The sequence below is a fragment of the Salvia hispanica genome, chromosome 3 (assembly GCF_029641045.1).
Source record: "Salvia hispanica isolate PSC_SH4W2 chromosome 3, Shi_PSC_v1, whole genome shotgun sequence".
In the NCBI taxonomy this organism is placed as follows: domain Eukaryota; kingdom Viridiplantae; phylum Streptophyta; class Magnoliopsida; order Lamiales; family Lamiaceae; genus Salvia; species Salvia hispanica.
In genome coordinates, this window is record NC_142694.1 from 15,633,078 (window position 1) to 15,660,323 (window position 27,246).

General features: G+C 35.4%; 3 protein-coding genes across 3 annotated transcripts; 1 reads left to right on the forward strand and 2 right to left on the reverse strand.

Annotated features, from left to right (window-relative positions):
- The first annotated feature begins 7,459 nt into the window (after positions 1-7,459).
- LOC125214377 (trans-cinnamate 4-monooxygenase-like) lies at positions 7,460-9,319 on the forward strand. The gene is made up of 3 exons (XM_048115378.2): positions 7,460-8,266; positions 8,350-8,474; positions 8,551-9,319. Exons 1-3 carry the CDS (start codon positions 7,485-7,487, stop codon positions 9,156-9,158), a joined length of 1,515 nt encoding a protein of 504 aa, XP_047971335.1. The 5' UTR covers positions 7,460-7,484; the 3' UTR covers positions 9,159-9,319.
- Positions 9,320-13,627: 4,308 nt separating this feature from the next.
- LOC125214378 (protein SENSITIVE TO PROTON RHIZOTOXICITY 1-like) lies at positions 13,628-14,830 on the reverse strand. Its single transcript, XM_048115379.1, has one exon. The coding sequence runs from the start codon at positions 14,722-14,724 to the stop codon at positions 13,777-13,779; it is 948 nt and encodes a 315-aa protein (XP_047971336.1). The 5' UTR covers positions 14,725-14,830; the 3' UTR covers positions 13,628-13,776.
- A 1,396-nt stretch (positions 14,831-16,226) lies between these two features.
- Positions 16,227-18,091, reverse strand: LOC125214379 (transcription factor MYB93-like). The gene is made up of 3 exons (XM_048115380.2): positions 17,911-18,091; positions 17,637-17,766; positions 16,227-16,922 (listed from the first exon to the last, which is right to left on the reverse strand). Exons 1-3 carry the CDS (start codon positions 18,041-18,043, stop codon positions 16,259-16,261), a joined length of 927 nt encoding a protein of 308 aa, XP_047971337.1. The 5' UTR covers positions 18,044-18,091; the 3' UTR covers positions 16,227-16,258.
- Positions 18,092-27,246: the final 9,155 nt, after the last annotated feature.

Here is a 27,246-nt window from a genome sequence, read left to right on the forward strand (position 1 = left end):
AAACTTCGGTGACTTTTTCCTAGAAACACATATGAGTTTGTTGATTCCCGACGACAGGATCGTACGAGACGCTGATCCAAGCGTCGTACAGAGCCAACGTCTCTTATTGGCTGTATAGAAGACGGGTGTCGTCCCCCACAACCTCGTGGCCGCCCTCTTCCTCCTCGGCATTGACGCCGATCCTGGCGGAGCCTCCACCTATCGGTCGGTATTCCAAAGTGCGTTCAGCCGGAAAATTCTCCGGAATTTGGGATAATCCCGACGATTGCCCGTACCTCTGGGGGGAGGGACGATAGTATGCATCCACATCAAAATGTGGTGTTTGGTACGCCGGCGGAGTCGTCGAGCCTTGGGTGCCCGGCGACGAACCGGGAGTACCCAAAAAGTTGTACATGCTCGCCCAATCGTCAAACGAATTCAAGTCGAACCCGCCAGAGCACCGCGAGCCGCCGCTGATACGGTCGGATTTTGCACGGTTTTAAGGCCATTATTTGGCCCGTTTTTAAGGTCAAAGTTGCATTACATGTCCATTATTTGCATATTTTATCTATTTTAGTATTTTGACATGTTTTGTGAGAATTGTGCATATTTGAGCCAAAAAATGGAGTAAAAACGCGAAGTAGGGAATCTGGAGCTTCTCCGGCGACCGCCGCAACACTTCCGGCGACCGCCGGCACTTAGCAGAGACAAAGACACGCTCGGCGACCGCCGGGAAGTGCGTGGCGACCACCACAAGGAGTCAGAAGCTACTGGACTGCGCGCGGCGACCGTCGGCCAAGGTGCGGCGGCCCGCCACAAAAACGCGGCGCGCGATAGCTGTCTTCAAACTCAATTTTCCGGAGATCCTGAAGTCCGATCAGGGCGTTCTATACACCATTCTCTTCTTCTTGAAAAGAGCTTCAAGATGGTTTAATAATCAACGCAATCGGAGTTCTGTGGAGAGGGTTATGGCCGTTCTACCAAAGTCGCGCAAAGCTGCCAGCTGCAGTGTAGGCGGAAAATTGAAGAAGGAAAGAAGATATTACCTTGTGAAGCCAAATCTTTTCCTTCTACTATGAGGAACGAAAATTACATATTTCCTAATGCTTGGAGGACACTTATTACCAAATTTAAATCCTTCTAAAGCCTATATATACCCCATAACCTCATTCATAGAATTCAACCCTTCCTTAGCCCCCAAAAGGGGAGCTTTCATAGCTCCTCCTCCAACCCTAATCTTTCATCTTCTTTTTACCAATTACTTCCATAGCATAAATTTGAGAGTTCTTCATTGTGCAAGGGGTTGGAGAAAGAAGCAAGAACATCAAGAACGACAAGGATTCAACCTACGGGTTTTATTTGCTTTAGTTTTATGTTCCAATTGTTTTCACTCCAATCTATGTTTTTAGCTTATTCAATTATGTCTAACTAAATTCAAAGGATTCTTTGGATGTGTTAGTAACTTTTATTGGTTTATACAATTCCTTTTTCTATTTAATATCCGTTTTGTTTTTACTTTGTTTCTTCCCTAAGTAGTTTTGATGCTGCATGATTGAGTGACACAATCGTGTATGATTTAATATAACTTGCTTCATAACTGTGACAGAGTTCTAGCGAGTTAGATCCACTTAGTAGACACTACAGTTAGCTTCCTTTAAAACGGCACTGTTAATTAAGAGTGGGGACTTTTCAAGGGTCTTAGGAGCTTTTTGGACGTGTTAGGATTGACAACCCTAATGTTGTAATCAACGTTTGTATCGCATGAGCATAAGCTAGGTGACTCGTCCTTTCAAAGTATAAACCGTGCTAGGGTATTGTAGTTGGAATTTGTATAACCATAATTGTGAACGCACATCCATGGAATTCTCTTATCTCTCATATTTTATCTTTGTGATTTAATTGCATTTAGTTGTTTGATTGCTTTTAATTGTTTTTACTTTCAAAAACCCAAAACTTCTCTTGTTTCTCTTGTTCGAACGTCCGACTTAAAATTTAATTTTTTTTAAACTCTATAAATACGGCTCGTTGAACTTAATTTCATTCACACCACTTGTGTTGACAAGTTTCTCTCTCTAATCTACAAGTTTCATTTCTCTCTCTAAATGGAGTACAATAGGAACTCCCCTACCACGAGCGGATCAAACACACCCACGTTTCCCGCCGGAACGGAGGGAAACTTTACGGGGATGAATCCCCAAATGGCAGGGATGGCGGGAATTACTCCTCAAATGTTCTACAATATGTACAATTGGATGAGTCAGATGGGTGGGATGATGCTGGGGGTAGCGGGGATGGGCGGTATGACGCCAAATATGGCGGGGTGGGTGGGATGATGCCCAGGGCCTCGGGGATGGGAGTATGACACCAAATATGGCGGGGATGGTTGGGACGATGCAGCACAGGAGCCCTCAGACACCTAGAGAATCTGTCTATCGCCCATATATAGATATTTTGTCCCATGATTCCCATAGTATTGTTCCGGAGACTCAGTACGCCGGCATCGAGACTTTCTCTTTTGAGGAGTTGGGGCTATCGCCGATCCGTGAGACTCCCAATGAGGCGGAGCCTGCTGCAAGGGGCAAGGGGTAGGGGCAAGGGCAAGGGGAAAGCCCCGAGCTCTTCCTCGCAACGGGGGCTTAGGAGGAGGAGGAGGGTGAGGAGGGGCGGGGGAAGAGGTCGATCTGGACCGTGTGGGAAAACGCCGCGCTTGCGAAGTCCTGGGTCGGTGTAGTCGAGGATCCCTATGTCGGGGCGAACCAGTATATTGACCGATTGTGGCATCGCATTAGTGAGGCCTACCTCACACACAAACCAGCTAGGGCGAAGCCTCGCAGTCCCGAGCAATGCCGGAAACAGTGGGATCAGTTGAGGCCTAAGCTCAGTCGTTTTTCCACCCTCTACCAAAACAACCTGCGCATGGAAATCAGCGGCATGTCTGAGGAGGATGTGAAGAACCGGGCCTTGTCCCAGTACCCCGACAAAGAATTGAAGTTCAAAGATTTTGACCAATGGGAGGCTTTTCTCGTGGTCAGGGACTCGCAAAAGTTTTGTGCGGGTGTCGACTCGGGCTGGAAGCAGACGAAGATCAACTCTTCCGATGAGTACAACAGCGGTGCTGGTTCGCATGAGCTCCCCGAAACCGAGAAAGTGTCCCCGCTACCACGATCAGACTCTCGCTGTCGTCGTCGCCCAATGGGGCAAAAGGCTGCGCAGCGGATGGCGAGGGGAAGCGGCAGCCGCAGAGGGTCCTTCGAGGTTGAATTGGAGGCCCCAGATGAGTACGACCGTCTTGCCCACGTGCAGCTAACGAAGACCCTGAGTCAGAACATGCATAGGTGGTATAGCACGAACGATCCTGTGTACAAAAGGATGTGCAAGGATGTGATCGACGCCTGTCGGCACGATTTAGGAATGCCACCCATTGATGATTATGGCGTCGAGATTGGTGGCGGGGACGTCGGAGGCGGCAACGGCACGGGCGACGGGGACGAGGACGAGGACGAGGACGAGTGAGAGCCGAGGATTGTATTTCTAGACTTTTTTATGATTAGATAATTTTTAACTTAATTATGTTTTTTTTAAGTATTATGTAGTTTTTTTTAATGAAGCATTCGAATTTTCCCGTATTCCGTGTCAACATTTTAATTCCGTAAATTTTAATTCCGTAAATTGAATAATTGTGAATTTAATTTTATTGCGGGAAGTTCTAGTGGAAAGTCCTAGTGCAGGGGAAGCCCTAATGATGTGGCAGTGGAATGGGAAGTCCTAGTAATGACGTGACAGGAAGTTTTTGTGGGAAATCCTAGTGGGAAGTCCGCCACCGGAGATGCTCTAATTCACTCCATCTTCTATGCTTCTATTCAATTGAGGAACTGAATATGTAAAATTTCAATCCAACTGAAATTGAAGAATAATATTTAACATAGTGTATTATAGTAGTGTAATAATCTCCATGTACGACTTAATTAATTTTCAGAAAACAAATAAAAAATTACTTTTTCATTACATGAATATAAAATAATATATACATATAATAAGAGTTTGTATAATTAAATAAATTTGAAAAAAAACACACTTACATAGATTAATTATAACACAATGGGATATAAACTATACAAAGGATAACAATTACACTTTAAACATATTAATAATGAAAAAAATTAAAACATCAAACGCATACAAAAAATATAAATAATAATAGTAAAATAGTGGAGTAGATGATAAGTTTTGGAAAATCAATTCAACATTCTATTTTTCGTCTTTTACGTGTATTTTTTTTTTTTTTTTTGGTATTTGTGTCATTTATTTTAATTTTTATTTTTATGTTTTTCTTTGATTTTAGATTGTGGTGTTATTTAAGGAGTACTTGAAAATTTAATCCTCAATTATTAAATAAATCTAAGACCAACAAATATTCTTCGTTAAGCTGAAGATCAATTCAAATCTCCAATCTAATCTAATACTGGATTATACCCAATTAAATCGAAAATCAATTCTAATATTCAATTAGATTATTGTAAAAACAATAGAAATATTCTGCTATGTAATTGGATGTGGTCTGATTTTTATAGAAATGTCACATTGTTCAATTAAATTTAAAATCTACTCACGATCTAAATTATTTAAATGAATGAAAATTAATTTGAATCTCAAATTATATGATCGAAATTAAATAATTAATCTTTAGTTCCATTAAAGATCAATTAGAAATAAACAATTTGAGCATATTAAATTATGAAATACTCATACTATAGTTATATCATATTATAAACTGTTAAACAGTATTATAATTATTGATAATACATTTATCATTGATAATTAAGCTATATTAGTATCACAAATGTAAGATCATACTATAAATTAAATATAAAAATTGACACTGCATATTGTGTATACATAAAAATTCTAAATATTCAATTATAATGTCATAATAACATCTTAACTTATACTACTATCATGTGATATAACATCTTAAGATTAATAATGTTTATTTTCAACCCTTGATATTACTCCATTCGTACCACAAAAATATGCAATCTTTTTTTCTTTAGTTCATTCTACAAGAATATGCAATTTTTAAATATGAAAACTTTTTTCTATCTAATGAGATGACACTTATTCTACACTATCAATACTTTAATTACTTTTTGTTTCTACTTCTTTCTCTGATTTTATCTATTGTGCATTTAAATTCATGTCTAACCAAAAAAGTGCATATTTTTTAAGAAAAGAGAAAGTATTAATTTATACACTATAAATTTACTACTATGATATAAATTTTAAGATTTTAATAGGTGCTACAACTATATGGTGTGATATATTTTTAATAAATGAAAAATCTGAAAAGATAGAAATGGAAGGATAATATTAATAAATAATGAAAAAAAAGGGAGTCGATGAGTGGGGGTGTCTAGATTTGATTTTTTATATCAAAATAAAGGTGAAACAGGGTGAAACATCGTCGTACACTGGCGGACACAAAATTTTTAGGTATATAATATTATGATTTTATTGGTATTTTATGTGAAATGAAGTGCAAAAGCTCCTATCAAAACAACAAAATATAGAAAAATTATTATCTCGTATAAATTTGAATGTATATCCACAACTATAACATTTTTCTGCGTCCACCCTTGATCGCGTATGAAATGTGTAATGGGTTTGACATTTTTGGGGATCGGTTTAAATAAAAGAGATATTGTAATAAAATGGAATATAGGATATAGAATATTCCGTACCTATTTCCTAAAAATACCACATGCAATGCAAAAAAATATGAAATGGCAAATAAATTTTCAAAATTCATAATTTTCCTCCTCAAGTTTATCCTTTCATTTAACTTTCTAAATTGTCAAAATAAACCCATTCATTTGACTTTCAAAATGGCTATATAGTTCTACAGAGAAGAAAAGTGGACTGTTGGAATAGAAAGTGTGTTTCCCATAAAAATAAATACCATGCAGAGGAAATTACAGCATAATTTTATTTACCAAAATAAAATTAGTAATGATATTTTTATCAAGAAGAAAAGTATTTACTTGAAACATTAATACGTGCATTGTTTTATTCAAAATTTATTAAATTACTAGTATGTTGCAATGGGTGCTTTAAACTAAGTTTTGTAAGCAAACCGAACAAGTTACGCTTAGCATGTTATTCGTTCAAATTTAAATTATAAATATGTCAAAGCAAATGCTCTAATTAATCCGAACCCCCTACACAAATATGACAATTGAATAATTAAGTCAATAATACGTCTTTCACTAAGTTATAGTATGTTATTTTTTGAATTTCCATATTGAATATAAATATAATTCTCACAATATATTACTACTACTATTATTATTATTATTATAACAGACGTGTTGCTTATCAAAACATACCACAAGCCATATAGATAAAAAAAAAATCTCTTTTCCCTTAAATTCTTGTTTTTCTAATTGAGGAGATATAGGGATAGAGATGTGGATGCGGTACTTGAGTAAATCACATTATTTATTTTACTGGTCAAAATATTATAGGCTTATGATTACTCATTTTAAGTGATATTTCAAAAATATTTATTTATGATACAAAGCTACGGTATAAGTCCACAAATAATAAATACTGAAATAAAAAACGTGCACTTAACCCATGACAACTTTTTAGCACCTATTCTTATATTGAATGAAAACATTTCAAAAGGAATTGCCATAAAAGTCATAAAAACTTGTAAAGAATGAAATACGAAAAATGGAGTATATAATATTTCTAAATAATGAAAAATAATGTCAACCAAATGTATTTGTGGAAACTAAATTTTGTAGTTATAACTAATTTTTAAAAAATATCTTAAACCTTTAAACTTATATACATATAGAGTGGAATGTGATCAAATGAAAACTCTAAATATTGTACAAACTCAAAACTATGACTTATATACATATAGAGTGGAATGTGATCAAATGAAAACTCTAAATATTGTACAAACTCAAAACTATGATTTGGACCATTGAAAAATGTCAACAGATCACAAAAAAACATCAACAGAAAAACGTCAATAGAATTTCAACGGTAGTCAATGATTGATGTTGTGTTGGTATTGTATTGATACTATGTTAACATTAACATCTTATTGAAACAGTGTTAAAGCTGTGTTGAGGAATTTTGAATTTATACCATATATAAGTTTGCATTTTATCACTACCCAATATCTAGATATGTTAGAGAATAAAGTTAGAGAAAAAGAACGTACCTGGCTTATCTTGGAAGGGATAGAATAGTGGTAAATATGTATAGTCATTAGTCACAACTAAAGGTTGTTAGTCCAAACCTCAATTCTTTCCTTGTTTTATTTTGGAATTTCTTATTTAAAAAATATACTAGTTGCATGCACTTTTTCATTATTCTAGTTTCCTAATAATTTAGAATAGCAAGCTCCCCACACACTATAAGACCCCACACCTTCTCCTTCTAAGCTATTCAACCAACCACCATTTCAACTCCTTAGTAGTAAAAATACTAAAATGGATCTCCTTTTCGTTGAGAAGGCGCTCATTGCTCTCTTTTCGGCCATCGTCGTCGCGGCCTTGGTGTCGAAGGTCCGCGGGAGGAAGCTGAAGCTTCCCCCGGGGCCTATCTCAGTCCCCATCTTCGGAAACTGGCTCCAAGTCGGCGACGATCTCAACCACCGCAACCTCAGCGAATACGCCCGCCGCTTCGGGGACGTGTTCCTCCTGCGCATGGGGCAGCGCAACGTCGCGGTGGCCTCGGCTCCCGACCTAGCGAAGGAGGTGCTCCACGCGCAGGGGGTGGCGTTCGGGTCACGCCCCCGCAACTTGGTGTACGACATCCTGACGGGCAGAGGCATGGACATGACCTTCTCCGTCTACGGCGACCACTGGCGGAAGATGCGCCGCGTCATGACGGCGCCCTTCTTCACCGCCAAGGTGGCACAGCAGCACCGCGCGGGCTGGGAGGCTGAGGCCGCCGCGGTGGTGGACGAGGTGAAGGCGATGGAGGCAAAGGAGCCGATTGTTGTGATTCGGAAGCGGCTGCAGCGGATGATGTACAACAATGTTTATCGGATTTTGTTTGATCGGAGGTTTGAGAGCGATGAGGATCCTTTCTTTGTGGAATTGAAGATGTTGAATGGTGAGAGGAGTCGTTTGGCGCAGAGCTTCGAGTATAACTATGGCGATTTCATCCCCGTTTTGAGGCCTTTTCTCAGAGGCTATCTCGATATCTGCCGCCGTGTCGCCGAGAGGAGGTCACGCCTCTTCAACGATGAATTCGTTCAAATTCGAAAGTAATTTTCTTTAATTTTATATATTACTATTTTCTTCTACTACTAATTAATTAATGGGTGCATCCATATATATACATGTACAGGAAGCTCGTGAGCACGGAGGAGGCGACCGAGAAATGCGGGATCGATCACATACTTGAAGCCCAGCAGAAGGGAGAGTTGAATGAGGATAACGTCCTTTGCATTGTTGAGAATATTAATTCTGCTGGTATCTGTTCTTGTCATGACTAATTATCATAACATAATATATTAGATTATTAATTTTGTAAATCAATTAATTTAAGGAATTGAGACAACTCTATGGGGGATGGAGTGGTGCATTGCTGAGCTAGTGAACCACCCGGACATCCAGACCAAGCTGCGCCTCGAGCTCGACACGGTCCTCGGGCCGGGAGTCCAGATAACGGAGCCCGACATCGCCAGGCTCCCGTACCTCCAGGCAGTGATCAAGGAGAGCCTCCGTCTCTGGACGCCCGTGCCGCTCCTGGTGCCCCACATGAACCTCGAGCACGCGAAGCTCGGGGGGTTCGACATCCCGGCAGAGAGCAAGGTGTTGGTGAACGCGTGGTGGCTGGCCAACAACCCGGAGCACTGGAAAAAGCCGGAAGAATTCAGGCCGGAGAGGTTCCTAGAGGAGGAAGCTGGAGTCGAGGTCAACGGCAACGACTACAGGTTCCTCCCCTTCGGGGTGGGCCGGAGGAGCTGCCCCGGGATTCTTCTCGCCATGCCTATGCTCGGGATCACCATAGGCCGCCTCGTCCAGAATTTCGAGCTGCTTCCTCCCCCGGGCCACTCCAAAATCGACACCGCCGAGAAGGCCGGGCAGTTCAGCCTCCACATTTCGAACCACTCCACCATTCTCATGAAGCCCATATCGACATCCTCCTTTTGAATCATCAAACTTAATTTAATTGGATGTATGGAAACACAAATAAAAGGGAGGAAGTTATGTTGTAATGGATAATGATGATGTTTGTAGTCTCGTTGTTGGATTAAGAGATCTAATAAAGTAATAAAAGCCGAATAATGGCGTCGTTATTGGAGTACTATAAACTATGATCAAATTCGGGGGTTGTATCGTAACTTTAAAAATCAGTCCAAAATAATAACATTTGGATTTGTACGCAACTATGCTACAATGATAAAACCAGATCATGTACGCGGATAATATTGTTGTTCTTTTTGCAAATAGATGACATCTCTTAACAAATCAACGTTATAATTTAGCGGCATATTAGATACAATTGAAAATAATTATGATGAAATTATTGAGAACGAATTTAACTTTGTGGTTACTGATCAACCTTACAATTTGCCCAAAATAATCATAGGTGCCATTTTTATTCTGTCTGGCTCATGTATGGGCTAATAAAGTTGTTAGTGTTTGGGCCTAGCCCATATGATCTGTTTATTAAATTAAAGGCCATTATCCCATAACGAGAAGCTGTATAAAATATTACGGTGAATTATCTATAAAAGAATTGTAAAGTTTAGTCGAATTTTGGTTATTTTATAACTTTAAAATCAATTAAATTAATCATGAGTTTGGATTTGTTCTCAAAAATTTATTGGGTAACTTTTTGTTTAACAAATGAGAGTGAGTAGATAGTCTACTGGTGAGTATTTGAAAACAAGGCCCATTAGCAATTAATTTCAGAACTAGAGTTTTATTTAATTTAAATAAAGCCCACTTCAGAATTCCTAATCCATACTGATAATAATTAACGATTATTTCACAAATTCGATTTGAATACTTATAGTAATATTTAATGAATTTTTAGCTAGAAAACAACAAATCTTTCCGCAAGTTAAAGAGTTCGAATATAGACAATAATTAATGATTTTCGACCTACGTTACAACGAATCTTTCTACCAGTTAACGAGTATACTACTAATAATAATTAACAGTTTTCAAACCAGATCACAACAAATATTTTTATCAATTAACAGGTCGAATTATACCCCTTCCATTCCATAGAAATAGCCCATATTTCTTTTTGGTCAGTCCTATAGAAATAGTTCATATCCATTTCTGAAAATCTTTTTCATTCTTCTTTTTCCTTTATCATTTATAAGCCCACAATCAACTATACAGTTTCAACTATTTTTTCTCTTTCTCTTTTACTTTACCAATTACACACAAAAACTCGTATCAATTCCAAATGGCATATTTCAAAGAGATGGAGGGAGTAAATGGTTTTCAAACTACCCTTTTCAAGATAGATCACAATGAATCTTTTCACAGTTAACGGGTCAAATACTAATTATAATTAACGGTTTTCAAGCTAGATCACAACAAATCTTTTCAACTGTTAACGAGTGGAATACCGACAATAATTAACTGTTTTCAGATCACAGTGATTCTTTTTCACTAATTAACGAATTGAATACTTACAATAATTAACAATTTTTAAGTCTGATCACAACAAAAATTTTCATCAGTAGAGAAAACATAGCAGGGGCAGCTGTGCTAATAATACGACGGCGTTTGGTGGGAAGTTTCACAAATTTTATTATTCAAACCAGATTCAGCACTAAGTAATCCATAAATAAGTGATTTATATTGAGTATTCAAATATTCCACCGTCCACACCTGCCGCTTTCTCCTCATGAAATAAAAGAATTCTTTAATAATTTGCTAAATATTGTTTTTCTATATGGAATTACTAATAAGAATTTCAATTTTTTAATTAAGTTGCATCGTGATTAGCTATAATTGAAAGTTAAATAAATTTAATCATACGATTAACTACAACTTAGCTATAATAATTATAAGTAATCAATAACTAATAACTTTCAATTATATGTACTATAAAAATTATCAATACAAAGACATAATTATATCAATACAACATGAAAATTTAAATATCAACACAAAGACATAAGTTTATCAAAACACCTATGATTACGTGATTATATTACAATTGAAAGTTAATAAATTTAAATTTAAAATAACTTCCAAATTTGATGATTTTTTAGTTAAAATGAATTATAACTAGAAATTGATAAATATGCAACAGATTAGCTATAACTATAATTTTAAATAATATTATATTAATTTGTCATAATATTAATAGTTAAATAGTAAAATTTAAATGATCATGATGCAACTGACTTAAAAAAATTGAAATTCTAATTAGTAAAATAAACGTTCCATACAGAAAAACATACTCCCTTCGTCCCAGTTTTATAGTCACATTTTGCCATAAAAGTCCGTCCCACATTTAGAGTCACATTTAGAATTTTCCATATTTGGACATAAAATTTTACCTTATTATTCACTAAAATTACACCCAAATATCATTATTTACATTAAAATAAACCAAAACAAAAATAAAAAAGTCAAAAGGACTCACCTTCAACTAACTCACTTCATTTATTGTACACTTCACCACCTCACTTCACCATCTCACTTCATTTATTGCACACTTCACCTCTCACTTCATTAATTATATACTCCACTAATTCCTTAAAACTCGTGCTATAACTAAATGTGACTATAAATGTGGGACGGAGGGAGTATTTAGCAAAGAATTGTTTTATTTCATGATGAGAAAGCGGCAGGTGTGGACGGTGGACGGTGGAATATTTGAATACTCAATGTAAATCACTTAGGCCATCTCCAACCATTTACTCCAAACTCAAACTTATTTTTAAGTATACGTCACACCAAAAAGTAGTTTTACTCCAATCATTTACTTCACCTTTAAGTTTACACCATTTTTGAGTATTTCTCTAACAAAATTTTGGAGTAAACACCATATTTGATGTTATTCCATTGAAAACCCCAAAAATGGGTTAAGTTTGGTGTACGGTTGGAGAAATTATCTACACCAAAAATGAGTTTTGGTTTACGATTGGAGATGGTCTTAGTTATGGATTACTTAGGCCATCTCCAACCATATACACCAAACTCAAACTCATTTTTGAGTTTGGGTCACACCAAAAAGTAGTTTTACTCCAATCTTTTACTCCAAACTCAAATCCAAAAGAATATTCCATATTTATATTCTTTTTTATACCTTTTCAATTATACCTATATATTTACTTAAATTACATATTAGTCCCATAATATTTTATCAATAATTTATGTAATTTAAATAATTATACAAAATTTTTTTATTAATATATTTATGTATTAAATATACTTTATATTAAAAAAAATTACACTACTTTTAAAATTAAATACACTAAACTTGCAATAATAAAATTCAAATATAAATTGAAACTCATTTAAATATATCGCAATTACATAAAACATATCACGATAAACATAAAAAATAGCTAAAATTCAAGACTCAAAATTTGTGTGTTTTTCCCACAAATGATCAACTAGCGCATTTTAAAGTTCCAGATGAGTACTTTTATTTCTTATTGCATCATATCGGATCATATACTCTTGAAATAATAACAAGATTTTTTTAGCAATACTCATTCCTGTTTAGTAAATTTATTAGTTATTATTTATAAAAAAACATAATTTATTATAATATGGTCAGCTTGCTAATTTATATTTAATTATTTTTATTAGAAAAATATATGTAAATTCTATGAACAAATTGTGTCTAAATTATGTGGCTGATAGTTTGAATCAACTATCAAGTACTCCCTCCGTTCCATAGTAATAGGGACGTTTTTCCATTTCCGTTCGTTCCATAGTAATAGAGTCATTTCCCTTTTTAGTAAAAGTCAACACATTTTTCCACACCTACTTTACTCTCTCTTACTTTTTTCTATCTTCATCTTTCTACCTTTTTCATTTTCCTCTTTGTTCTTTCTTTACTTAACTCACCTAACTCAATTTTTCTTGATCTCCGTGCTGAAAAGTTTTGCTTCCATTACTATAGAACGGAGGGAGTACTACTGTACTAGTACACAAATTGACAGTATACAAATTGGCCGCCGGCTGATTCAACTATCAAAATAATAATAAGGACTATTATGCAATATTTAAAATTTTTTTGCAGTAGATACTCAATTTAGGTGTTCACTTCAAATTTAGTGTTGTTTGATTAAAAACCCCAAAAATGGGTACGGGTATGGAGTATGGTTGGAGCATATTTTTACATCAACAATGGGATTTGGTGTATGGTTGGAAGTGGTCTTAGTGCTGAATTTGGTTTGAATTAAAGTAAAATTTGTGAAACTTCCCACAAAACGCCGTCGTATTAATAGCACAGTTGCCCATGCTGTGTTTTCTCCCAACAATAACTAACAATTTTTATGCTAGGATAATCAATCATTAACTATCACAATGTTACTTTTCACCGATTAATAACGAATCAAATATTAACAATAGTTAACGATTTTCAAATTTGATCAAATATTGACAAGTTAACTAAGCAACTAGTCCAACAAATATGCACTTAATAAGCTTCAAAAATCTATTTGCCATGGATAACTCCAAGAATCATCATATATTCACATACACACAATCCAACTAAAAAAAGAAAAGGAAAAAGAAAAATTTAGATACTCATAAACAAACAACAACTTCTCTCCCGTATTCATTAGAAGTTGAAATAGCCAAGATTAGGCGAATTCATCACATCATCAAAGCAATAATCCTCAATGCGCCCAAACTCATCCAATTCCAACAACACATCATCACTCTCCGCCTTCATCCTCCCCTTTCCCTCCTCCTCCTCCTCCTCCACCGCCGGCATGTGGCCCTCGAACAGCGCCATGTGACCGAACAGCTTATCCTTCCTCGAGAAGCTCGTCCCGCACGAGCACCTCCACTTACTCTCCCCGCAATGCTTCATGTGGCTCCTCAGATCCGCCACCACCGAGAAGCTCTTCCGATTGCACCGATCGCACGCGTACATCTTCGGGCAATGGCTCCTCCTGAAGTGATTCCTCACGCACACCACGCTCTTCAGCGCCCTGAACTTCCCGTGCCGCCGGTTCCTGTTGCATCCGGCGTAGGGGCACGAGAATCTCGCCTTCCGCCGGATTAAATCGTCTCCTCCGCCGCCAGGCTTCGCCAGGGCCTCCGGTGTTTTGAATTGGTTGCCGTGCGCTCTCATGTGCATCCGCAGATTCGCGTCGCGCTTGAACCCCTTCCCGCAGATCTCGCACAGATGGACGTGCTCCGCCAGCAGCTCCACCGCGTCGATCTCGATTATCTCGTAATCGTCGTCGGGATTCTGCTCCAATTCCGCCTGATTCGGCACCTTCCCCGCCTTCTCCTCCGCTAATTGATTCGAGCTGACAGACGGCGCGGCGGCGCAGGATAAGAGAGCGGCGCCGTTGACGATGATCTGGTGGATCGCGGAGGTGATCTCCGAGCTCACCATTTCCATCTGAGGCCGGCCGATCGGAGTGTTGGTGGTGACTGATTCGGAGAGGAATTGGTGGAGGTTGTCCATCCGCGATTGGACGGCGGAGAGATTCATCAGCGGGACTCGGGGGTCGGAGGCGGCCGGCGTGTGATGAATCTCGCCGAGAGAGGACATGTTTTTGGGGGAGATTGAACTAATTTTCTTTTTCAATTTGTTTTGCCGAAATTGGTTGGGAGGAATTTGGGGATTAGGGTTTTTGATTTTGGAGTGACGAATTTATTTTGGAAATTGGGAAATAAAATTTGACTTTGCAACAAGGGGCATTTCTGACAACTACAGAAGTGGACACGTGTTGAAATGAGACTTCAAGTTTCAACAACGTTGTCGACAGCGCTGACGATTAATTTGCATTTATAAATTTTACAATTTCTTTGTAGTGGAGATTTATACACAACAATCATTCACCAAACATATTGAAATTGCGATGGGATTATAAAATTAAAGAAGGAAATTTTTTTACTAGTAGGGACTTAAACCCTAGTTAATTAATTGTATATAGGTCTGTCACTCCAAGTGGCCCGAAAGTGATTGATAAAGAAAACAATACTCCATCCTTCCTCCGTCCGCGAATAAGAATCCTATTTTTTCGTTTTAATTCGTCTGTAAATTGAAGTCTTAGTTCATTTTTACTATAAATAGTAATAGAGTCTTACATTCTACTAACTAATTTCATTCACATTTAATTTAAAACGAACACATACAAATGAGACTTATATTCCACTAACTTTTTTCCACCCACTTTTCTTATCTGTGCCGCCAAGAAATGAAACTCCTAGTGACAAACGGTGAGAGTAATAATTTATATAAGTAAATTAATGCAGACTATCAATTTCATTATAATTAATTTAATCGATTGTATTGCATAACTGATTAATTCTAAAAGTGGTTCCTAACTACTTAGGCCCCTCTCATCATTGAGAATCCTTGTGCCTCACTACTTTTGACATTATTGTTCTAGTCAACCTACCCCGAACTATGACTAATTCATCTGATTATTTAAAATTGTTATCTTACTATAAATTAATTTCACAATTCAATGGTTTTAACTTTTAGGTGTACTCATTTACACAAGCATGACCTTCTATTCATTCAGATACATTAAAATCTCTCTTAATTAATATTATTGGGATTAATGATTTCTATTTATTTTGAGAGATATTCGTATATTATTCATATATTATTAATAATAATAATTTAAAAAGATTTTAACGTATATACCTAAATGATCACCAAAATTCTAAAATATCAATGTTATCAATATGATAATCTCAGCTTAGACAACATAATTGGACGATAATTAATGCAATATTGCATTATACTTATCAACGCTACAACGTCTTCGAAATCATCAAGTCATGTAAGTACATCAATATTCGTCAAAATCTTTGTCGATAATATTAGATCAAATCAATATTTCAGTAATTAACGTGCAATTTAAAAAAATCGGCAGCTAATCCGAAGAAACTGTGTATAGATTCAGTAGAAATCGATGTTTTATACACATATGAGATGTTAATTCTTCCTATTCACAAAACCAAAAGCAAATTAAACCAAAAAAAAAAAGTGAAAATGAAAATGAAAAAAACTCCAAAACTCCACTCTTGACTCTTGTCACATTACTTTTATATATATTTATAATTATTATTCATCAAGCAATGTCAAGGAAAATAGGATCATCAAGAAGCTCCGACCACATTTGAGCGGCGCCGCCGCACACATCCACCGTGTTATCAATAACGGAGCTCTCCGCCACCTGCGCCGCCACCGGAGACGCCGAGAGGCTCTGCTGCATCCACGGCGACGAAGACGGCGGCGAATTCTCCAATTGCCCCATCACTCCGGCGAAATCACCGCCGCCGCATGGCGCCGCCTGCAACTCCGGCAGGTGCGCGAACTGCGCCGAGTCCTGCAGGAACTGCGCGGCGGAGAAGGCCGCCGCCGCCGGCGGAGGAGGCGCCTCGAGGTGGGCGAGGATGGCGGCGTCGACGTCGGAGACGGTGCCGGCGCCGTGGAAATTAGGGATTTGGATGGAGGGGCGGAGGAGGTGTTGGAGGCATTGGTTGAGGCGAGCCATTTGCAAGGCTTCGGATTGCATGCGGATGGCGTGGTCCTCCCACGAGGCGGGGGAGGGGTTCTCGATGAGGTTCGCGAGGGCGAGGAGCTGCGGGAGGGTCGCGAAGATGTCGGTGCGCGGGCGGTGGGTCATCGGGTCGAACCCCATCTGGATCAGCCTCTTCTTTAGATGGGTGTTCCAAAAGTTCTTTATCTCGTTGTCTGTTCTCCCGGGTAGATGTGTTGCTATTGCGGACCACCTTCATTAGGTATACATCTAATTAGTAAACGCTAATCTTGAAATATTATACTTACTAACAATTAGTTATTCTATGACTATAAAAATTGAGTCGTATTCATTTTCGGGATAGTTCAAAGTAGGTGATCAATTATTTTTTTGGATAATATCAACTCTTTTAGTCTCTCATATTTTATTTACTCATATAATTTGATTGAAAACTTGATCAAATTCTAATTTGTTTCCTAACTTTTAAAATTAGCTGGAAACATGAAATTTGGATATATTTTTCTGTATTTATCCCGTGACAAAAAAAATGTGTTACCTATTTGTAATCTATTGACTTTGTTAATGTTTTTCATCCAAACCATGTAATTTTATGTGTAAATACACGACATCATTTAACTCACTGACGGCGACGTCAACATATAATTTTCGAACTACCATATGAGATACAATCTAAACTTCATGATTTTTTCGACTGATTTTTAAAATTGCGGGTGGACCAGCACTTCACCATACTTCATACGACTCAATAAACATAAATTTCTTAAATCTCGTGCTTAAAAATAGTATTTCACTTAACGCGGGACGGATGGGTTTTAGTAGTATAATACTATGTCAATTGAAAAAACAAAATTAACCAACTATAATTAATAAATATGTGGATTAGATAGGTTTTATTGTATTTTTCCCGATGTATACATACTAGAAAGAAAAAGAGAAAGAGAATTACTTGTTGCCAAGAATGGAGTGGAGGTTGAGGATGGTTTGTTCTTCCTCTTGGGAGAACTTTCCTCTCTTAATATCTGGTCTCAGATAATTTGTCCAACGAAGCCTGCAGCTTTTCCCACATCTGTTTAATCCTGAACATACATAACACCAAAATCCAACATTCATTATAATGAAAAAATACAGCTTAATTGGCAAGACGTTTCACCTCTAACCAACATGATAAGTATAAATAGAGATATATATATATATATATATATATATATATATATATATACCAGCAAGTCTTGGGAGGGCTCTCCAGCTTCCATGGCCATGTTTTTGAATGTATTTGGTGAGCTTCTCATCTTCCTCAGGAGTCCATGGCCCTTTCTTCACACCACTATCTTCAGACAATGGAGACCTTCCCATCTTTTCTCTCTCTCTCTCTCTCTCAACTAGTTGAGGATGTTGTATGGATTGCTTGCTCCAAATTAATCCTACCAAATAACTACTAGAGCATCACTATATATATTAATGCATGTCCTCTGATATGGGACATAGGGAGGGGGGCCCACATGATTCTTCCACTTCAATTATTTTAATACCATTTCTATGCCAATATTGCCAAAATACTCATTGCAATGCTCTAATTTCACAAGCATTTATTACATGAATTATTAATTGAAGCTTTAGGTGTTGAATGTTGAAGTGTTTTTATACATTATACCAAAAAAATGAAAGTAAACATGAGTTATTGCAATATTTATTTTTAGGTAGGAGCATGTTATATCCACCAAAATATACAAGAGATTATTTGAGTTGTAATTATAAATTTATAATAATGTGATGGCGTTTTGTAGTTCAAGTCCCTGAATTTTCTATAAAAAAAAACACACAAAAATCATGTAGAATGAACAAAGGAATAGGGAAAAATTGGTAATTTAAATTTGTGGTATTTCAATTTAATCAAGAATTATAAGAATAAAATAGATTAGAAAAGGTTGAGAGGAAGAAGTCAATAGAGGAACAGGTGGCGGCTACTATTTGGTCAGAACAAAATACTCCATGCACGTTATCGTCGTCATTGATTGCATCTTTTGCATGGAGATTTCCTTTTTATAAATAAACGTCACCCTAGTTTTATATAAATATATGCTCTCCATAAAGAATAAATTAAATAAGTTTAGTAGAACAGACAAAAATTATGCATAACTTTGTCTATCATTGTTTCCATTTATAAACTAGCTAGTAGTATTAATTTCTTAACATATATACCATGGACTTGAGGAATATTCTATTAGGGTTTAGATGGAGGAATTACCACACGCTTATTCGGCCCGTGTTGTATGTCTCGGTATGAAATAGTGTCGTAAGAGAAACGCAAATCGGACATGTTATCAACCCGTTGCATTGATATTCTCCCCGTTTGGACTTGTAGGTTGTTATTGATCTGCTGCTTTCGCCATCAACAACTTTGTATGAGAATCTTTGCAACATCAGATTTATTGTGCAAACGTGCTATCAAGCAAACTATTTTGATTGTATCAGATTTTTCCAAGTCTTAGATGTCATGTCGCGCAGCGCGGTCCATATATTTTTTTTCATGCTATTGGACTTTGATTTTAGACTAATTAGAGTACAATTCTAATTCAAATTTTATTTGCACAAGGCAAAATGAAATTTAAAAAAAAAATCATTCCTTATGGGATTCGAACCCAGGTACAATACTCGTTCGACAAGGCTATACATTCATCGTAAGTTATCATGATCGAGTCATGGATATAGTTTTTCATTTTTAGTTAAATTTGAGTTCTCATTTGAACGGCCCGTACGTGTTTATACATATATAAGCACTAGTGCACTACACAATTTATTGGATATAATTCACAGCTAATACATGAAATTAATCAAACTTCCATTAATTTCTCTCGATTTCTAAAATAATTGTGACAGCAGTAATGTATCTACCTACATTCCAGCTTTGAAGTAATATGTACCAATGTTTTCTTAACGTCAAAATCCTGGCTACGTCACTGTATATAAATATATAGTATGTAGTATAATCATTATGTAGCTAAAATGCACACGTTGTAAGTAGTTAGTATAAATGTAGGTAAATTATATTAATTACATATATGGTCTAGATCGATATCATCGAAACTTTGCTTCTTCAGAGAAGTGAAAACCACACTATGATGTTGATTGTTGACATTAAGAGATGGTGACCACTTTCCATTTGCATAATTAATTGACCAAAGAGAGAGAAGGGTTAGGGAAGTTGGTGTAGCAAACTTTCTACTATTACTTTCACCATCTTTCCCCACACACACACTAGCTACTTATGCAAATTAATTGGATAATATATATATGGATTTATTTGTGGTGTGCATCTTTTCCAATTAAATCAATGTACATTATCTGCTGAAATTCGATGAAAAATTCAATTTATGAGGATCTTAAGGAATAAATATTCAGATTGTACATGAAATTCTCACGTGATTATAGAATGCAAATGGCACAAAAACGAGTTGGAATTGAACGACATATAGCACGATTCTAGAGTCTGATTTATTTATTTTCACACAAAATCTTTGATTTTGTCATTGGGGACTTGTGGTGGACAGTTGTTACGGACTCAATCTCTCACATTGGTTGTGAGAATAACTGTTGTGGGGTTTATAGACTAAATGGATTCTCTCTCTTTAACATGCTAGTCTTTTACGATGAGCTTTTACGTCTGGTCTATAACAATATCTTGCCCACCCCGTTTACTCTACTAAATAATTCAGTCTCGAAACCTTCAAACTTATTTTCTCATATAGTTCGAACATTATGTAACCTCGAAGCCTTCCGAAATGAAGTAGCATATTAATATTCATGGACTGATCAACTATAAAATTAATATTTTGCTCCCCAACGTGATTCACATATAATGAATATGACACATTTGTAATTAATTGCTGGTAAGCTTCAATTAATGATTATAAGCTTGCTGATTATATGTTCTCATAATTCATCCACAAAGACTGGGAAATTACGATCTCTACGACCTCATACTTCCATAATCAGCAAGAAATAAATAATTTCACTATGAGCTTCATATAAATGCCAAAAATCATAAATATAGTAGTATCAGATTGATAATACAGTCTGCGCGATAGATTGTCCAGATATATTTGGGTTGTGAAGAATAAGGAACTAATCAGGTGGTCTTTTGTGATCTTGGATACATCCACTACAACAAAAATCCGTTAAGAACATTTTTAATGTAATTAAATACACAAATTTATATTTCTAAATATACCACCAATGCTTCAAAAAACGTCCTTATTGAGTTATTGTTGTTGTCTCGATTAACATTAGAGAATGCATGCAAATGGAAACATCTTAAAAAGCAAAAGATCATGTAAATTTATCCTTAATTTAGGAATGTTTTTTTTACGCCCTAAATTGTTGTTATAATAGAAGATGAACTTGTTTGCATGTGATAGTAATCAACAAAATATAAGGCAAATCAATAAGTTACTTCTTTCTCATTTATAAATAAAATTTACAACACTCAATAGTTTAATCATGTTTTCAATACATAAACTCTAACATCATTTTGTGTCCAGAGCATTGTGTGAACCACAAAGCAATTTTGTAATGCAAACAAGGTGTACACATCATAATACTACTATATATTGTATGATTGTAGGCTAAATATACTATAGCTTAGTATTTCACTCATATTCCCTTTGCATATTTAGAAGAAAGGGGTTTTGCACTACTAATATACATACATAAGATATGTATAATACAAAATGAAATATAAATTTGAAATGGAAAACAAAATTACTTGAAACATATAAATGTATGGCTGGCTTATTGATGAAAGTCCAAATCTTACTTCATCATAGGCTTCTTTCAAACCTAAAACTACATTTTCCAGTGTCAATATCATTTCCTCAATTTAGTCAACCAGCTATGACGTGTGTGTATTGGACCCCTTTCCTCTCCACGTCACAATTTACCACCATAAAAAGGGGAAAACAAGTAGGAGCAATTAAAACGACAGAATTATTATTATTAATTTAATTGTTATAATTTGGTTTGCAGTTTGCATTATCCTTACTATTTTCTTCATTTCAAATAAAATTTGAATTTGCCTAGCGCTAAGTTAATTAGGACTATTGAATTGATAACGAAAGTAAGAAAGGACAAGCTTTTCGATAAAAACACACAGTAATTAGAATTAATCAACGTCCAATTGAAAATAATTACTTTAAGTATTTAATTAGATACTAATATTCAAAATCAAATAATTTATAAATTATTGAGATTTTCACAAGCAACGAATTTGGGACGGGGCAACCTTCAACAGGGTCTAATTAGGGTTAGACGAAAATGTCATGGTGGCCTCCCGATTCTTAGAAAATACTTTTTCGAAGAAGAATATATCAAAAAAATTTGTTTGAGAATATTTGTTTTTCTCAATACATAGATTATTTGTTTTATTAAACTTACATTGTGAATACCCTATATTAATAAAGTAATAAAATTAAATTTATCCCCAAAAATTAATTATGTTTAGGATCGATTTTACCAAAATTATATTAACGCATTTAATACCAAACATGCATGTTTCTTATAACATACGCGAGAACCAAACCTTACGTAAAATTGCTGTCGGCACAAGTTTTGTCCTCCAAAATATTCAGTTAAATTGAAACTAAGCCACACATTAAAAACAAAATAGAATAAGATAAAAATGTTACCTGCTTTAGCTTGTTTTTCACTCCTAATTAGTTCACAAAAGTCCGGAAGTTAGTTAAACATTTTTTCACAATTTGAATAACAAATTACTATTGACTAAAAATAACCAGAAATTTTGAATTATTATTTTTAACAATATCGTGTCAAGGCTCTTTGCTATGTTTCAATTTTAAATGTGAAACTTATAACTAAAGATTTAATATATTACGTTAAATGTATATTATAATATATTGCTTCTTCGACTGAGGTTCCTTGTCGGATGAAGTAGTCCCTCCACCCCCAACAATATACTATCACTATCATGTTTAGTTAATTTAAAGGAAGGGTTAATGTCATTGAAAAAATCTTTTTACTAGTTGATTTTATATATGATAGTTAAAATAAATAATATTTTTTAAATGGCAGTCAAACAACTGATTAATTTGCTTGCTCAAATGGGTTTCCACCCAATGCACTAAAAGTTCTACTTTATGTGTATTTACATTTGTATGCCATGTATTATGTATATACCCATCAATATTTTGCATCAGAGGTAATGTAATTGAATACATTTGTAAATTATAAAAAATGTTTACATTTGGTAAAGTGATATTTTTAATAGAAACATATGAGATTATATGGACGTAATTAAATGCAAATTCTAAATATTGTACATTTAAACTATGGTCATGGATTTTTAAAAAATATTAACAGATGACAAAATAACATCAATAAAAAATGTTAACACACAGTGTCAACGGTTGATATTGTATTGACAATGTATTGACACTATGTTGACATTTTTTGTTATTATTTTGTCATTTATTGACATTTTCTAATGATCTTGATTATAATTTAGAGTTTGTTTGATTATAATTTAGAGTTTGTATCGAGATTATATATCTAAAGCCCACCTGTATATATGTGGGGTAAAATCTTGCATTCTCACTAAATAGCTCTACCAATGATCATTTTCAATTCAAACCATTTTATAGAGTTGAACGACATTTATCCACAAATAAAATATAAATAAAAATAATTAATTGTTTACAATGGTCACTAGGTGGCTTCAAGCTATTAATTAATTATGATAGACTTCCTAATTTTTCATAATAATGAAGAGATCCCAACCGCTATTCATAAACTGCGAATTGCTTGTAGAAACTTATCATTACTTGTATACATTAATGCATGTTTAATCGATGCGAGTCTGTTTTTATCATAAATAAAATTTATGAAATAAAACTGCGAACAAATAAAACAAAAACGAAAAAAAAATGAAAAGAAATAAGAGCAAAATAAAAAACAAAAGGAAAAAGTTGCGGTCCAAGCCTAGCATCGAAACACAGCTGCGGCCCCAAGCACGATCTGCAGCCTGATTTGGTCACGTGCAATGCACCACCTTGTGGCGGGACTCGGGCCTCATCGGGGTCCGGACCAAAAATGTGGTGCGCTGTGAGTGCCTAATTATTAAACTTCAAACTACTAAAGACAAAAAAGGTTAGGAAAGAAATGAATAATGTTTAATCTTATTTTATGCTTTTTATTAACTATTTCAAAAATAAATATGAAGCCAATTTCATTTTGATTAACAGATCAAACGTGAGACCAACAACCCTATTTGAAAGCCATTAAGAAAAGTGTGTAGGGCCACTCAAATCTATGCTAATTTCATCATATCTTTAGCGTTTCAACCATGATCATCTATATTTCCTACATAAATTATAATGTTATACATTTAGGTGTATGCATACTTTACTTTATAGTTTGAAAATACAATTTGATTTTTGAATGTTTTAATAAAAATGCTTTACGGGTTAGGTTTGAATTGTTTGATTTTTAAAAATATAAACCAAACCAAAGTATTTGAATTTAATCCAAACCAAAAGAATACCGTTTTCACAACTAGGAACACACATTTAAAAATATTGATAAAATTTGAATTCGCAATGAGACCATTATTTATTACATTACAATATTATTTAAACAATGATATTGGTAATAGTACACGACAAATTATGGGACGCATGATATATATGGCAATGGTGAACCCAAAATCATCTAAACTTAATCTTCATGATTATTAATATCTATTTTTTAAATATACAATCGGACTAATCAACATTTCAATTCATTTTGAATTGACACTTAAGACTCTTGCTCTTTGATTAAATTAGACTAATGACACTGATTAAGATAACTTCTACAAGACTCCACTCTTTAAATAGTATACTCCATATTTCAATCTCAATTTTCCCAACTGTTTTTGTCCACTTAAGTGTTTCAAAAATTTTGTTTAGTGAGATTATTAATATAATAATGTACTGGTTTGATGAATGTGCATGGAATAGTAATATACAATTATTAGAAATTGAAACTGCTTTTGCTAATTAATTATGTGAAAAATATATCAACCAACTACTACCATCACTTGTGTTGTTGATTTGGAGATATGATATCAAACTAGTTGATACAGCTAAGTATAGTATTGAGTTTGACAGTTGATTAAAATACTATGGGATGTATTTGAACATTGAATAATTAATAGAGTATAGTACTATTTCGGTCCTTAACATATGCCCGATTTATGATTTTGGTCTAAAACATTCACTTTTCAATAAGTAAGTTTAAAACAAATGAAAAATAGTATCGTTTGCATCCATTTTTACGGAACCGTTAATTCTTGACGGTCAACAGTCATTTAGCAAAAATTTGACCAACTTGGACTTAATCTGAGATTATTAGTTGGTTAGTATTATGTTAATTATTTTACTAAATAATTGAATATTAGATTTTGAAATTAAAAAAAAAACAAATCTCCTATTTCTTCCAAAATTAAAACCCTCCATTCTTCCAAAATTTTCTAAGTCTGAAAAACACGAAACGTCACTCTCTTTTCTATCTTCTTTCGCGCCCCTCTCCTAAGAACCCTAGCTTCGATTCCGACCAAGAAGCCCGATTCCGACCGATTATTGTTAGTTGTCATGAGTTGGGTTATGCCCAACTCGTTGTTCCATCATGCCGACGGTCTCGGTGAAGTGAAACACGCATACTCGAGAAAGAGGAAGACGACAGAAGGATGTCCGTCTGACGAACAAGGAGCGTCGGCTTCGTCGGATGTTGTGGGTTCAAACCCTAGTTCTTCTCCTCCGGTTCCAGAAGTCCGTTGTTCTCCGATTCCAGAAGTTGAAGACGACGAGGAAGCAAGTCGAAAAATAAACCCTAGTCCTTCAGTGGACGACAATATTTTTTTGTGGATGTAATTGTAGTTGTTTTTTAGCGTGTATCAGGTGCAAATGGCTTATGACAATAAGATTCTGTTGTTTTTTATGCAGTACCTTATGTCGATGGCTTTTTGATCGTGTAAATGTTCAGGACCAATTCGAAGTAAAAAAAGAATATGAATGACCACTTTGTATTGTATTTTGTTGTCCATTTATAGGTTCAATTTGATGTCAGTTTATTGACATAGTTGACGAAAAAACAATCAGATACGAAGAAACAATCCCATAACATATGAAACCAACATCACTTACAAAATTTTGTACCTGTATGTCTGCAATTGGTGTGCGTAAATGTTCAGGACCAAATGGAAGTAAAAAATTTATATGAAGGACTACTTTGTCTTATATTTTAGGATTGTCCAATTAGAGCTTTCTGGCGATTTTTCTAAGAAGATTATGAACGATTCACTTCAAAATTCAAATACGAACAACAGTGTTACAACAACAACAACTTCAAATTACTTATCTACTTCAAAATTCAAATACGATTCACTTTGCAAACACTACATCAAATTACTTGAATATACACAAAAGTGTTGCAACAACAACAAAACTAAGAACAAAGCTCAAAACATTCACTAATTTCTGGATTTTTTTTTCTTAATTTCGGTAAAATTAAGCACGATTTGAGGTTGCCAGCTCCTCAAAATCGGTACCACCGACTGAGGTTGACGAAGAAGAGGCCCGAGCTTCGACATCACGATTTGGCTCGCACCACTTGAAGAAATTGCATTCCTTCCTCTCACATACGAAGTAAATTAAGCTTCCCTCTCGACGGTTTGCCTTGTGCGGTGACAATACGGAGCGCCACCGTCTTCTTACAATAGCAGAAAACGTAGCTAAATTGGAGGTCTCCGAAGTCACGAACGCGGTCGCGGTCGCTGTCGACGTCGACGAAGTTCCGACTACACGTCGAACGGCCCATGTTCGAAGGCGTTTGGTTGTTGCAGAGATGGAGAAAAATAATTACGGTTCTTGGGGAGGAAGAAGAAGAAGGAGCGGGAGAAAAGGGGGGAGAAATTTGAATGAATTGAGTGTTGGATTTTGTGTTTAATATTAGAGTATTTTCACTATTTTCATTTAGGATTTAAAAATGTAAAATCCGAAAATATTAAAAAAAAATCAATTTGCTAAAGTAATTAAAATAAGCTAATCGGGTCAAATTTTCGCTAGTTGACGGTTGACCGTCGAGAATTGACGGAACCGTCAAAAAGGGACCTATTCGAGAACGTTTTCATTTGTTTTGGACTTACTTTTTGAAAAGTGAATGTTCTTGACCAAAATCATAAATCGGTCATATGTTAAGGACCAAAAGAGGATTATACTCTAATTAATATAATACTACTTTCTACTCCCTCCGTCCGAGAATAGGAGTCCCGTTTTTCTATTTTAGTCCGTCTGCGAATAGGAGTCCCGGTTCACTTTTACCATAAATGGTAATAGGGTTCAACCTTAACCTAACTCATTTCACTCACATTTTATTTAAAATTAATATATACAAGTGGGACCCCTATTCCACTAACTTTTTTCTATCCACTTTTCTTAACATTTATTAAAACCGTGCCTCCAAGGAATGAGATTTCTAATGGCGGACGGAGGGACAAGTTACTATCA